The sequence below is a fragment of the Pteronotus mesoamericanus genome, unplaced genomic scaffold (genome assembly GCF_021234165.1).
Source record: "Pteronotus mesoamericanus isolate MK-2021 breed Mesoamerican mustached bat unplaced genomic scaffold, CSHL_Meso_final contig_50, whole genome shotgun sequence".
In the NCBI taxonomy this organism is placed as follows: domain Eukaryota; kingdom Metazoa; phylum Chordata; class Mammalia; order Chiroptera; family Mormoopidae; genus Pteronotus; species Pteronotus mesoamericanus.
In genome coordinates this window covers 21,889,800-21,904,661 of record NW_026555186.1, presented here as the reverse complement: position 1 = coordinate 21,904,661, position 14,862 = coordinate 21,889,800, and the positions used below count along the sequence as shown (strand labels likewise).

General features: G+C 33.5%; 1 protein-coding gene across 6 annotated transcripts in view; it reads right to left on the bottom strand.

The window, feature by feature from the left end:
• Positions 1-14,862, bottom strand: part of ERBIN (erbb2 interacting protein) — a 125,308-nt gene that overhangs the window by 43,865 nt on the left and 66,581 nt on the right. For all 6 annotated transcript variants that reach the window (XM_054578427.1, XM_054578429.1, XM_054578432.1 and 3 more), the window contains exons 5-10: positions 12,535-12,613; positions 10,716-10,805; positions 8,885-8,941; positions 5,375-5,438; positions 3,136-3,210; positions 2,377-2,521 (exon numbers count right to left, since the gene is read on the bottom strand). In XM_054578427.1, coding sequence (XP_054434402.1) covers positions 2,377-2,521; positions 3,136-3,210; positions 5,375-5,438; positions 8,885-8,941; positions 10,716-10,805; positions 12,535-12,613 — 510 coding nt within the window. The remainder of the gene's footprint in view (positions 1-2,376; positions 2,522-3,135; positions 3,211-5,374; positions 5,439-8,884; positions 8,942-10,715; positions 10,806-12,534; positions 12,614-14,862) is intronic.

The following is a 14,862-nucleotide window of genomic DNA, read 5'->3' as shown; positions in this document are numbered from 1 at the left end:
TGAAGTAAGATTGAAAAAGCTATCAGATTAAAGGCTATGATCAAAATAAAACAAATAAAAAGGGAAAATAAAGAATTAAACCAAGTTTGGAAAAATCAACCTCTTTTTAAAAAACACTGAATCTTATTATAGGGATAAAAATGATGTTTCCTTAAAGAAAAACACAGTAACATCAACATAGGAGTAAATTGTGTGACTGATCAAATCAGGAAAAAATTCAGCAAGATCTGTGACTTCAGACTTCCCATCAAGATGGAGGCATAGGCAGACATGCTTCATCTCCTTCCATAACCAGAGAAAGAATTACAACCAGATCTCAAAACTAATAATACCCAGAACTGTCAGAAAATAGAACTGCATGGAAGTCCAAAAACCAAGGATTTAAAGAAGACAAATTCATCCAGACAGGCAGGAGATGTGGAGTTGCAGAGACAGGAGGAGAGGCGGTATGGTGCAGAAAGGCAAGCAGTAGGGCAGCAGATTGGAGGGGAGGGACACCTCAGGAGACAGTGATCCCAGCCCCCGGCCAGACCGCACAGCCCAGGGCTCCAGCACCGGGAAGACTGATCCCCATTACCTCTGGCTGTAAAAACCAGCAGAGGTTGGGGTGGCTGAAGAAACTGCCGGATTTTTGCTGCTTAAAGGGCCAGCACAGTCTTAGAACGTACCCAAACCTACTTACTGTGGGATTTACCACTGGGGTGAAGTGACTGGAAATGGGGTGAGCACTGGAACAATCACCAGAAGCCAGGAGGCTGCAGTGGCCCCTCTGGGAGTCCTCCCCACACAGCCACAAAACGGTGAAGCAGATGACCACCCCCCTTGGAAATTAACTAAGGCTCTACCCCACATGATTTACAGGGGCGTTTTCTACATAGGTCACATTACTAAGACAGGGAGTAAAAGCAGCTCTACCTAATACACAGGCACAAACACAGGGACACTGCTAAATTGATGAGACAAACAAAAATGGCCCAAATGAAATAAAAGAACAAAACCCCAGAAAAAGAACTAAGTGAAACAGAGATAAACAACCTATCTGATACAGAGTTCAAAACACTGATTCTCAGGATGCTCAGAGAACTCCTTGAGTACAGCCGAAAAATAAAGGAAGAAATGAACGTTACACTAAGTGAAATAAATAATCATCCACAGGAAACCAAGAGAGAAGGGAAGGAAGGTAGGATTCAAAACAACAATTTGGAACATAAGGAAGAGATAAACATTCCACCAGAACAAAAAGAAACAAGAATTCAAAAAAAATGAGGAGAGTACAAGGAACCTCTGGAGTATCTTCAAACATGCTAACATCGAAATCATAGGGATGCCAGAAGAAGAGGAAGAGCAAGAAACTGAAAGCTTATTTGAAAAAATAATGAAGGAAAACTTCCCCAATTTGGTGAAGGAAATATAAATACAAGTCCAGGAAGCACAGAGAGCCCCAAACAAGTTGGACCCAGAGAGGACCGCACCAAAACACATCATAATTAAAATGCCAAAGGTTGACGATAAAGAAAAAATCTTAAAAGCAGCAAGAAGAAAGCAGAGAATTACCTACAAAGGAGTTCCCATAAGACTCAGCTGATTTCTCAAAAGAAACTTTGCTGGCAAGAAGAGACTGCAAGGAGTATTCAAAGTGATGAAAAGCAAGGACCTACAACCGAGATTACTTTGTCCAGAAAAGCTACCATTTAGAATGGAAGGGTAGACTAAGGTGCTTCCCAGACAATGTAAAGCTAAAGGAGTTCATCACCATCAAGCCATTGTTACAGGAAATGTTAAAGGGGCTTATTTAAGAAAAAGATCAAAACCATGAACATTAAAAATGCAACAAACTCACATCAACAACTGAATCTAGACAAACAAACAAACAAACAAACAAACCACACACACACACAGAACTAACCAAACAACCAGAACAGGAACAGAATCATAGATATGGAGATCCCTTGGATAGTTATCAGCTGGAAGAGGGAACGGGGAGAATGGGGAAATGGTACAGGGATTAAGAAGCTTAATTGTTAGGTACAAAACAGACAGGGGTAAGTTTAAAATAGCAGAGGAAGTGGCGGAGCCAAGAACTTAGATGTAAGACCCATGGACATGAACTAACGGAGGGGACTGCTGGAGGGAAGGGGCATATCAAGTAGAGGTGGCAAGGAAGAAAAAATTGGGACAACTATAATAGTATAATCAATAAAATATACTTTAAAAAAGACAGAATAAAAATTTACTTTGATCCATCTTAAAAAAGATTTGTAACTTTAGCAATAAGGTAGTACAACTATGTCAACAAATCAAGCAATGACAAAAACTTAATTTCTCAGCTTTTACATTACTAAAAATTAATTACATGAATTAGAAAGTAATACAAACCAATAGTCTCAGGCAGCTGTTGAAGTGAATTGCTTGATAATATGAGGTCTTGAAGGTTTTCACATGCTGAAATTCCTTCTTCAACCATTTCAATATTATTTTTAGAAAAATCCAGATATGTGAGCTGTTTCAAACTACCGATAAACTGTAAGTTTAAAAAAAAATCTAATGACTCTATCAACAGTAAGTAATTTGTAAAACATTTAGGTAATAGACCTAATACCAAGTTATATCTTGGAATTAGAAGTTTTATATGAAATAAAAAACTCACACATTTTTTAATGTATACCATTAGTATTCAGTAATAAAGCAAAGAGCTCTAACTAGTTTTAGCCTAGCAGAGTGACAATGGATGTATACTTTTCTTTGGGAACTCAGCTGTCCATCTTTGGCTAGGGAGATGGCAGATACATGGATTCTTACACTTTAGGTATGGGAGCAAACAAAATGTCAGTTGGTAAGACAGGAACTACATGGAAAATATCCTATTTGAACAATTTCATGAGCAAGGACACACACACAATCCATGCTATAAAAAAACTATTTTACAAAAGTTTATTATGGAAACTATTTAATTTTAATCAAGCATGTGTTGACAGTAAAAAATATAATCTTATAACTAATTCTATTAAGAATTCTGTTAAGAATTAAGCAATCATCCATTTTTCACTATGAAAAACTAATTTTAAAATGTACAGTTCATAAACCTACAAAGACACAGAGCAATAAGTAAAGCCATTTGAAATTTGATGTACATACCCCTGGAATAAAAGTCAGTCTATTGCCATCCATCCAAAATTCTTTCAATCCACTTAGCTGCTCAAGTACTTCAGGCTGTTTGGATTAGGAGAAAGAGGGGAGAATCCAATTATTTACTTGAATGTATTTATTTGCCAAAAAGGCTCTGGAAATTTCTAGTAACTTTTAGGTTTTTTTTAAAAAAATTTTACTTATTTATTTTTAGAGAGAAGAGGAGGGAAGGAGAAAGACAGGGGGGAAAACATTGATGTGAAAAAGAAATATCAATCAGTTGCTTCTCACATACATCTCCACCAGGGACTGAATCTGAAACCCAGGTATGTACCCTGACTGGGAATCGAACTGGTGACCTTGCACTTTGCAGGATGACACCCAACTGAGCCACACTGGTCAAGGTGATAAGTTTTAGTTTAAAACAAAAAAATAAGGAAGAAAAAAATGTAAAGTTTTCACTATGTTATAGTAGTATTAGTAAAGGAGAATATGAAGATAGACATTCCTTAACAGAAGATTATATAAAATCATTTAAGCTTTTGACTATGTAATAGTTTCAAGTATTTAAACAATTAATAAAGAAAAAAAATAAGGGCCACTGCTTTCAAGAATATAATGAAAAGATACTCTCAATTACTTGTAAAAAGATTGAGTCTTTCAAGAAACAGAAGAAGGAAAAGAAGAAATAGGGCAACATACTTCTTAAATGTCTAATAGTAAAGGAAGTTAAGTAAACCAAGCCATAATCGCATGATAAGCGAATTCTGTTATTTTAAACTCCCAGCAATTACATGGTGAAATATTGTTTATAATATGTTGCTGAAGACCAAAAATAATCAGTCAAAGATATGCAGTGGACCTTGGTATTGAGGCAAAATTTGATCTCGGGCATTCACCCTTGGAGGCTTTTCTGAATTCTTCCTTCAAAGATTAATTCTGTCACCTTAAAAACCTGTGTCCAATCAATGACATTATGATGGCACAGAATATCAACATATCTAATTACCATAATAATATGAGTAGCACATGAACTGCATGTCATTCAGATTTATTTTTAACATATAAACGAAGATAAAAATTCTAGGTGCAACATGGATTAAAAGAAATTTCCTTTTGTGCTTTATTGTTATAATGCTAATACTATGGTTTTTATAATGTATAATGTTGAAACACTAAAATGGTACAAAAATTAATGATTTTTCAATGCTGCTCTGATTCTCAAAATAAGAATTTTCAAACAGTTAATATGGAAATAGATTAATACATATAAAACAAATATTGAGAGAGTACAATAGCGAATTTACAAAGCATAGAATATGTATTTTTTTTACAAGTAGTAAAACCTCCTACAACATACAATAAAACCAATCATAAACCATCTTCACTTAAAATACAATAAAGAATATGAAGAAGAGTATTTTATATAAAATATGAGGTACCCCAAACCATGCTCCTCCACTGACGTCAGCTGAAAAGCTGACTGTATTTAGTGAACAAATGTACAATAGATTATCCACTGGGCAATCATGCAGCCGACAGTTCTGAAAGATTCTTGCTCTCAAGACTATCACTGAAATCTACCACAATTAAAAAAATAAGCTTGAAGACATACTGTAAAAATTTTAATGATATTAATTAATGATATTCAGGTTAATAAATTCTTCTTCAAAAATATATCTTATTCTCTTGGAGAAATGATTAAAGCCAAAAAACTGCTTACACACTCCTTTCCTTTTTCATTCAGCATCATAGTACACTGTGCATACAAAACAAAAGCATAATCCAGAGATCTCACTATCAACTCAAAAATAATACTTTCCATTCAATATTTTCCCTTTAGCTACTATATAAAATTATTATAGGGAAGTGTTTTATCATTAAATAAATTCCTAAGCAATATGTCTGGAAGTTATTTTTAATCAGAAAGTAGTACTTTTCCTTATACGTTCTAGTCTAATGAAACTTTGTTTTTCCTTTATAATCTCTCACTTTCTACTCCCTATGCCTAAAAATGTTTGGGTACCTTTTTCCAAGCATTTCTCAATTTTACATTTTACCTTTACTCTTGTCAAATGTTTCTATCAGATTGATTTTTCCTGTCAAGAACTTCCATATCTTGTCTCTCAAAAATGCATGTTTCTTTTTTTTTAATTTTATACTTAAAAATGCAGAGAATATATTAATTTTCACATTTTGTTCTTGAAGAAATATAAGATTATGGATAGGGAGATTGGTGATAACTTACCACTTCTGTGAATTCATTACTTCCCAAATCCAGTCTTTCCAGCTGGGTCAGTCTATTCATGGTTCTATGCACAATGGATTAATAAAGAATTTAGTATACAAAAACATCAATTACATGGAAGCTTTCAAACTAATAGTGTAAAATGTTCTTATGTAATGTCTATTGATGTGTAGGCTTTCGCATGGTGACAAAATGAAAATAATGTCCTAAGAAAAGAAATCATCATACAGTTAATGCCTCACTTAACAATGGAGATACATTCTGAGAAATGCACTGTTAGCTGATTTCATTGTTGTGTGATCATCACACAGTTTTCTTACACAAACCTACATGGTTCAGCTTAGTACACACCTAGGCTATATAGTATAGCTATTGCTCCTAGGCAACAGCCTGTACAACATGTTACTGTCTGAAAACTGCGGGCAGCTATAGCACAATGATGTTTCTATCTAAACATAGAAAAGTTACAGTAATTCAGTATAAAAGATAAAGTATGTGCATATGCAATTCCATCATCTCTGGAAACTTGATATATTAGAAATAGTAAGTAAAATAAAACTCAAATGTTTCTCTGGATTTTTAGTGGGGAAAAAAAGGACATCTTAATTGTAATGTCAATATACTACAGGCCTAACATTAGATAAAGTTAATTTTCCCCAACTCTTCCACTTTAAATATGCCATTCTATTAACTCTAATTTAATTCATTTCACAAAACCAATTTTTTTCAAGGTGCTTTATTTAACTTATATTTATTGAGTGTCTTTTCTCAGGTACTATAAAGTACCATAATTCTACTTCCCTTACTCATACCTGCCTTTGTCCAGAAAACCTGTAAGTCAGTTCTAGTTTGCTTTATAGGAAAGCAAAAGGTGTTTTCAAGCTCTTTCTCAAGAAAGCTGCTATGGTATTTAATTCCTATATCCATAATACTGTATCAGGTGGACATTTCAAAAAAGTAAAGAGGGCTGTGAGGTGGGGGAAGACTGAAAGACGAAAACACAATTTTATTTTTCTTAATTCAATATTCTCATAATGACTAGATAACAGAAAATTCACACATAGCAATTAAACACTGTATCAACAAGGGAAAGTTATAAAAGAGGGTACAAAAAAGAAAAGCAGTTCATTAAAAACTTCAATTATGAATGACATCCTTAAAAAGTTATGTTTTAAAATTGATTTAGGAAATGTGACACATATATACAATAAAAGAAGAAATACAGTGTAAAGTCCTAAAAAAGCATTTCCATCTTAACTTGTTATAGCTTATATTGGCAACTTTGGTCCTACTCCAAACTTCAAAAATTTCATTTTCAAGTCTTTTCATTTAAGATCCAGCTTTCTACTCCAAGAAGAAAGCAGAAACAACAGTCCTTCAATTTCCTCCTGCCTACTTCTAAAATTCTTTTGTATTTAACTCATTTTTATCTTCTCTATTCTTGGCTAAGAGGAAAAATACATATCCTTTATGTTCTTAGTATTATGTTCTCCAGTATTACGATAGTATTAAATTTCACTATCTACATACCTACGATGGCTTTCCCACTGCTCTAATCTTTGATCATAAAAAGGCTTAGTCACATAGCTTAAATGCATTATGATTTTTTATTTGTGAAGCCTCAAAGGTTTTAATCGTAAGTCTTAAAAAGAAAGCATGAAAGAATTATATTTGTAAATCTGAAGTTAAGTTAAAATAAGTGAATTATTTATGATCAGATCGACCATATTAATCGTAGGCTATTTCAATAAACAATTTACATCTTGATTATTCAAATCTTGAAGAAAACAGTCAAGTTTTGAGTTAAGAAGTCATTAATGTCAATACCAAATGGGACAACTGTAACTGAACAATAATTTTAAAAAATGAAAAAAAATATAAATCGTAATTCCCACTTTAATTTATACTTACAACTATCACTATAAACTCCAGGCATTCCAGCACTGAACAATTATTAAGCTAATTCATAATGTCCTATGGGAATCAAAACTAGATATAGTTGTCCTGGCCTGGTAGGTCAGTTTGTTAGAGCATTGTCCAGATATGATAAGATTGCAGGTTTGGTCCCTGGTCAAACCACACACAAGAATCAATCAATGAATGCATAAATAAGTGAATTAACAAATTGATGTTTTTCTCTCTCCTTTCCTCCCTCTCTCTCTAAGAATCAGTAAATTAAAAACAAAAAAACAAAAAAACTACACATGCTCTTTGCCCTTAAAGATCAGAGTCATGGGGGGAAGCAAGGAGATCCAAGTACATGTGTACATGTTACATATGTTGGTCAATTAAGAGGAGAGTGAAATCTATAAAAAAAATTGGACTAGTGTAATAAATGTAATAACAGTTATAAACAAGATGCCATAGAAGTTGAGTAAACAGAACTAACTCCTGGGGAACTGGAGATACTTCTTTGAAGAGGTGACAGTTAACTCCTGACAAATTACAAACAGGAGTCAAAATTTTCTGTAAAGGGCCAGATAGGAAATATTTTAGTCTTTGTATGTAATTTCTGTCACAACTATTCCACTCTACAACTGTAGAACAAAAGCAGCCATAGACAATACATAAATGAATGAATGTGGTTCCAATGAAACTATTACAAAAGTTGGCAGTGGGCCAGATTTAACCATAGACTATAGTTTGCCAATGCCTAAACTGTAAAAAATGTAGCAATGAATTCAGGGTGTTGAAGAAGACACTTCTTCAATAAATGAACACACAATGCACAGTATATTTTTTTAAATCCTTATCTGAGGATATGTTTATTGGTGTGTTGTTTGTTTTTTTTTAAGAGAGAAACAAGGAGGAAAGGAGAGAGAGGGAGTGAGGAAGGAAGAGAGAGGGAGTGCTGTGAGAAACATCGATCAGGTGCCTTCTGTGAGTGCCCCAACTATGAATGGAATCTGCAACCTAGGTATGTGCTCTGATCAGGATTGAAACAACAGCCTTTTGGTGTACAATGATGCTCCAACCAAATGAACCACTCAGCCAGTGCCACACAGTGTACCGAGTCTGTAGATCTGTTTCACTTTCATCTTATTTGCTCTTGGACTGCCAATTCTTTTTGATGTTTTAGTTTACCAGTAGGGGCCCACCACCCCATTTCTAATTTTCAACAGACTACAAAACTAGACAAGCTCTCACCACCACAGTTATCAGATTTCACATGAAGACTCTATGGATTTCTCTAATGAGTACTACATAAGAGCTCTAGTATATGAACTGGGACTCTTATTTGGGACTCAAGAAGGTTTTACACACTTATTATTTTGACTTTTGTCACACAAGACTGAGTTCCAAAGATTGTCAAATGACTATTAAATACCAAATACAGATGCAAAGATTTTTATATTGAATAGCACTAATTTAAGAATAGTGACCACAAATGTCAGTCTTTTAAAATAATTTGCACTCATATTTCAGATATTAAAAAGTTAACATTTCTCTAAAGACTCAAGAATTAAAAATTCTAAACTAAATTTTAGAAAATACAGCACCTTTACTTACTTTGGCAACATTTTCAACTGGTTTTCTCTAAGTTCTAATATCTGGAGTTTAGTTAACCTGCAAAAGAAAGAAAACAAATCAAGCATCTATGACAAAGACAAAGGATGTAATTAACAAATAAATGTTATACTCTAAAGCTTTAAAGCAACCAATATTTATTATGTAATTACAACATGAAGAATACTGTATTAAAAACTGCACAGCAATACAAATTAATACAAAAAAAGACGACTTTCTGCTCTTCAGAATTAGTGGGGTATGGGAAGAACGAACGCTTCCAGACTTATTTAAAGCACAAAATGACTGTCCCTAAATATCTAACCTAGAAGAGCACTTCATGCCTGTGAAAACACCTACCAAAATTATTAGCTATTTAAGAATAATAATTCAACTCAAGTTCAGCTCTGAAAGGAAAGGATAAGAGAACACAAGAAAACATGGAAATCCTCTGACAGTGATGCACTTTCCAATAAATTTAGAGGAAAATGAGCAGATTCAGTGGCACAGAGTTGCTAACTAATGCTACAATAGCAATGATATTATACTGTATAAATGTATCAATCAACATGTTGCTATATACTTTAAATTTATACAATGTTATGTGTCAAATATATTTCAATAAAAATAAAAAGTGGTCCAAATGCCAGATGCAGAACACGAATCTGACAAGTATTCAAGCTTTATATATGTGTATGTCTAAATTCACATATACAAATATGTATATAAATATATAAAACATGGATAATGCAGCTCCCACAAGACAGTCATCGGGCTGCAACAATAACCTGAATTTTTTTTTTCTTTAATAATTGACATTAAGTCAATTGACGTAAGTATAATTGACATTATACTAGTTTTAGGTGTGCAACATAATGATCTGATATTTGTATATTTAGAGAAATGGTCACCACAATAAGTATAGTTAATATCCATCACCACACATAGTCACAAATATTTATCTTGTGATAAGAACGTTTAAGATCTATTCTCTTTACAATTTTCAAATACACAATATAACAGTATTCATTAATATAGTCATGCTATACATTATATCCCATTACTTACTTATTTTATAACTGGAGGGTTGTACCTTTTTATCACCTTTGCCCATTTACACCCCCCCCCAAATACCCCATACATACCTATAGCAACCACCCATCATCAATTTATTCTCCGTATTTGGTTTTTTTTTAAAGTTTCCACATGTGGAATTTTAAGTGAAATCATACGATATTTATTTTATTTTTAGACAAAAAGATGGCTATAAAATTTTAACATGTAGTTGTATAGCAGTTTCTCTAGCAATTAATTTAAAAACTATAATAATTTGGTACCTAGTATTGATTCATCTTTTCATTTAAAAAATTACTCAGGTACTATACCAAGAACAGAAACGTTCAGATATTGCGGGTGGGGAGAGGCAGTGTGGTGGGATCCAGACACACATGTTCTTTTCTCCAGAATTTTGAGTCTCATGGAGAAGACAGATAAACCAATAAACAGATCATTTTCATATGTAATAAATGCTAAAAATAAAGCATTACTTATACAGAAAGTACCCCATTTAAACTCAATTTTTTTGCATATTTCAAAAACCAATTCATCTTATGTTACTTTTCTTTTTAAATCTTTATTGCTTACTGTTTAGTTAGAAGAACACATTCATAGTCAAAGTAAGTTCTGAAGAAACTAAAAAACCATAATGCTTGGAAGTAATAACAAAAGAAGAGCCTATGAAACTATAATTAATAGTATTAACTAATGCATCTTTTAGTTTTATAAACTTTACAGGAACTAACAAGAAAAGGTTTTAGAAGAAACTATAATTTACCTGCCAAAATTAGCTGGCAAGAACTCAAGAAAAGCATCATTCAGATATAGCTGGGTTAGGTTTAACAGCTGAGAAAATCCATCAGGAAGCCTATATAAAATATATAAATTAAATTCACATACACAATTTCAGTCTCTTATTAAATCTGTCTAACCAGCACATGTTCTAACAGATAACAGTCACCTCCTTAGTTTTATGAGTGATCCTCAAATTGAAGTTGTTGCCTTTTGTAATAACATACGTGTTTCAATGTTTATATCTTTATCTCTTTGTAAAGAGGTAGTGAGGTGATATTTGTCTCAAGATAAAATCTGCATAAAACTGTCAACTATGAATGAGCCACAATACACAGAAATGCATTTAGGACACAATATGACATCTGCAGGCACTCTTAAAATTTTCCTTAGCTAACATTGATCCAAAAGACTAGATGAGGAATTATAAGCTATGACAGTATTGACTTTGGAGGGCTGGATAATTCTTTGTTGTGAGAAGCCTGTGTTCTGCATGGGTGGATAGTTTGCAGCTGCCCTGGCCTCTACCCATCAGAAGCCAGTAGAGCTGTACTGCCCAGCAACACAGACTGTGGAAACCAAAAATGTCTCCAGAATTTACCAAATAAACCTTGAAGGCAAAATCATCCCCATTTTAGAACTACTTGTTAAGATTATTTCCAATTTCAACGTCCATCCCCTAAATAATCAAATAAAGATTGTATAATTTTATAGTAAGCACAAGAAAGAAATAATATCAAAAGCTAAGTGACATTTAAGGCCATATGAGAACCTACATGTATTAGCTTTTTTTTATTTCCTCTGACTTACAAAAGAAATTATAGATCTAAAACTTGATGTAACTAAAAAATAATCTTCACATGTTTGTCTTGGATTTTATCTAGAACAAAACTTTCCTGCAGTAAGACTAATCTGTCTTTGACTCATCTTTCTCCCTTATGTCATATTCCTCCATCTTCCACAGCAAGTGAAGAAGAAATGGTATGGTTAGAAAAACTCACTACATACAGTATTACAACATGTAAAAGGTGGTTTTAACTTTCAACTTAGCTATACTAACCAATGTTTCACTCCATTCATCTTCTGCATCATCATTCCACTTTTGCAAAATTTAACATCTTTGATACCAGGAAAATGTTGTTTATAGCCATTACCACTATAAATGAGTACATATGACCTCTGGTATATGGTGACAGAGGTGTCCAACCTGCAGCTCAGAATGGCTATGAATGAGGCTCAACACAAAATCGTACATCTACTTAAAATCTTTTTTTTTGCTCATCAGTTTTCTTTTGTTTCTATATTTAATGTGTGGCCTAAGACAATACTTCTTCCAGTGTGGACCAGAGACACCAAAAGGCTGGACACCCTGAACCAATCACATGGTTTTTCTGTTTTTTGTTGTTTTTCCCTTCTTGACTGTTCAGCTTACTATTTTCAAAAGTTTGAGTGTGCCACACATTTGACTCACAGGTAAAGACATTCTTATATTGTGTCAATAACAATGAGCAAGGAGATCAGAATTCTAGACTCATGTCTGACATTATCAGTGCAACCTGGAGCAAAACACTTGTATTATCTGTTTGGATGTCAAATTTATCTCTGCAAAACATGGAGTTAGAAAGATTATTTTAAAGATTCCATTTTAATAAAAAAAATTTATATAGATTTAACATTAATACTAAATGTTCATTAAAATATATAAAGTAATATTCTATTACTAATTCATAGTTGTAATATTCTATTACTACTCATAGCTTCATAGTTTTTCCCAAGAGTAACTTACAATTCAACAGAGAACTTACTTGGAAATAGGGTTTACACTGGCCTCCACAATTGTTAAAACTTTACAATTTTTTATATTCTCTGGAAACTCCTGTATTCCTAAAAAAAATAAACAAATAATAATTGATAAAATTAAAATAATCTATTACATAAGACAAAATAATAATAGTAATAATTAATGTATACCTTGCAGATTGGAAATTTACCAACTAAGCAGGATCCAGATAAACTGACAACATGAACTTAAATGAAACAGAACCACCTCCACACAATCTCCTTTTTCTTGCATCTTTTGTTCATCTGCCTCTTTATAACTGCTAGGTATCCTGATTAGTTTTACATTCCTTTCCTTCTCTTAGCTCTTCTGAAAATTAGTGCCTTCTCTGTGTGAAGTTAAGGACACAAAATGTAGAATACAGCATTCTTTCTGTTTTTCTTACATAAAAAGAGGCATTCCTTTTTTATGCTGGGCTCCAGATTGAGCTGGTCCCTAATATATGTAAAGTAACAAAGCTGAAAACAAAGCTGAAGTTAGAGGCAGAAAATCTACATTAGATATGCCAGTGAATATGCCTGAAGGCAGTTATAGAGCTGTATTTTTGTTAAACACTAGAAAAAAAATTGTGACAAGTCCAATTACAGTAAAGGTTTATTTACACAACTTGTCTCAACAAAAATATATTAAGAATACTTTATATGAACAAGCAACAATCCACAGACCAACTTTAAGTAGCACTGTTGTAATCTAGACTAACAGAACACGAATTAATAGAGGATGTGGCGAAAAGGGAACCCTCATGCACTGTTAGTGGAAATGCAGTCTGGTGCAGCCAACTGTGGAAAACTGTATATAGTTTCCTCAAATTAAAAATGGAACTGACTTTAGACCCAGTGATCCCACTTCTGGGAATCTATCCGAAGAAACCCAAGACACTAATTCAAAAGAATATATGCACCTCTATGTTTATTGCAGCGCTAAGAACTGGAAACAGCCCAAATTCCCATCAGTAGACGAATGGCTAAAAAAGCTGTGGAACATTTACTACTAGACTGTTAAAAAAAAAAAATCTTACCTTTTGTGACAGCATGAATGGGGATGCAGATTATCATGCTAAGGGAAATAAGCCAGTCAGAGAAAGACAAATATGATCTCACTTATATGTGGAATCTAATGACAGAATAAACTGAGGAACAAAATACAAATAGAGGCATGGATACATGGAACAGAATGACAGCTCTCAGAGGGGAAGGAAGTTGAGGGGCTGAATAAAAGACAGTGAAGGGATTAAGCAAAAAAAAGAAAAAAAGATATACATATATAACACTTTGACACAGACAACAATTGTGGTCATATAGCCTGAGGAAAAGGGTGTCGGGGATGGGGACAGAAACAAACTTTGCTTCGGGCAAGGCAAGCGTAACATGTGCAGATGATGCTTTGTTGTGTTGTACACTTGAAACTTGTATGATTTTGTGAAGCAATGTCACCCCAATAAATTCAATTAAAAAAAAATAATGAATTCCAATTAATAAACTTTAAACGTTCCAAAAATTCTGGGTTAGTCCTAGTCCTCCAATAACATATGATTATTCAACAGGGTTGACAGCAAAGGATCATTTAAAAGCCTCTTTCAATTTCATCACTATATGATTCTAAGTAAGCAAGTTTATTATAGTGTCAAGTATAGAATTTTAGGTGATGAAAAATTAAAAAAATGCAAAATCAGCACCAGCAAATACAGTAATAACTTTTTTGCCAAAACACATCAAAAGATGCTAAAATTAGTTGAAAAAGGTATTTTTAAAAATATTTTATTTATTTTCTTTTATAGAGAGGGGAAGGAGGGAAAAAGGAGAGGAAGAAAAACATCAACGTGCAAGAGATACATCGATCAGTTGCCTCTCAATGCCCCCAACTGGGGACCTGGCCTGCAACTCAAGCATGTGCCCTAACCAGGAATCGAACCAAAGACATTTCAGTTCGCAAGCTGGCACTCAATCCACTGAGCCACACCAACCAGGGCTGGAAAAGCTGTATTGAGAAACAGAATATTAATATAGTCTCAAAGTTTCTCGTGAGAAAATATTTATTATAAAAAAATAAAAGTAACTACAGTAAAGAAATCTCACAGGCACCACCTTAAATTGCTTCTAAGTTAGCATCACCAGTTAACATCATCATCATGGGGCACCTAATCTGGGATGCATCAAAAAAGGATGCAGTATCCCTAGTGTCATATAGTGTCATATTCTTGCTGAAAACAGACAACCCGAATTTAATCATAAGCAAACATCACACAAATCCAAATACGGAAAATTCTAATTGGCCAGTAATCTTCAAAACTGTC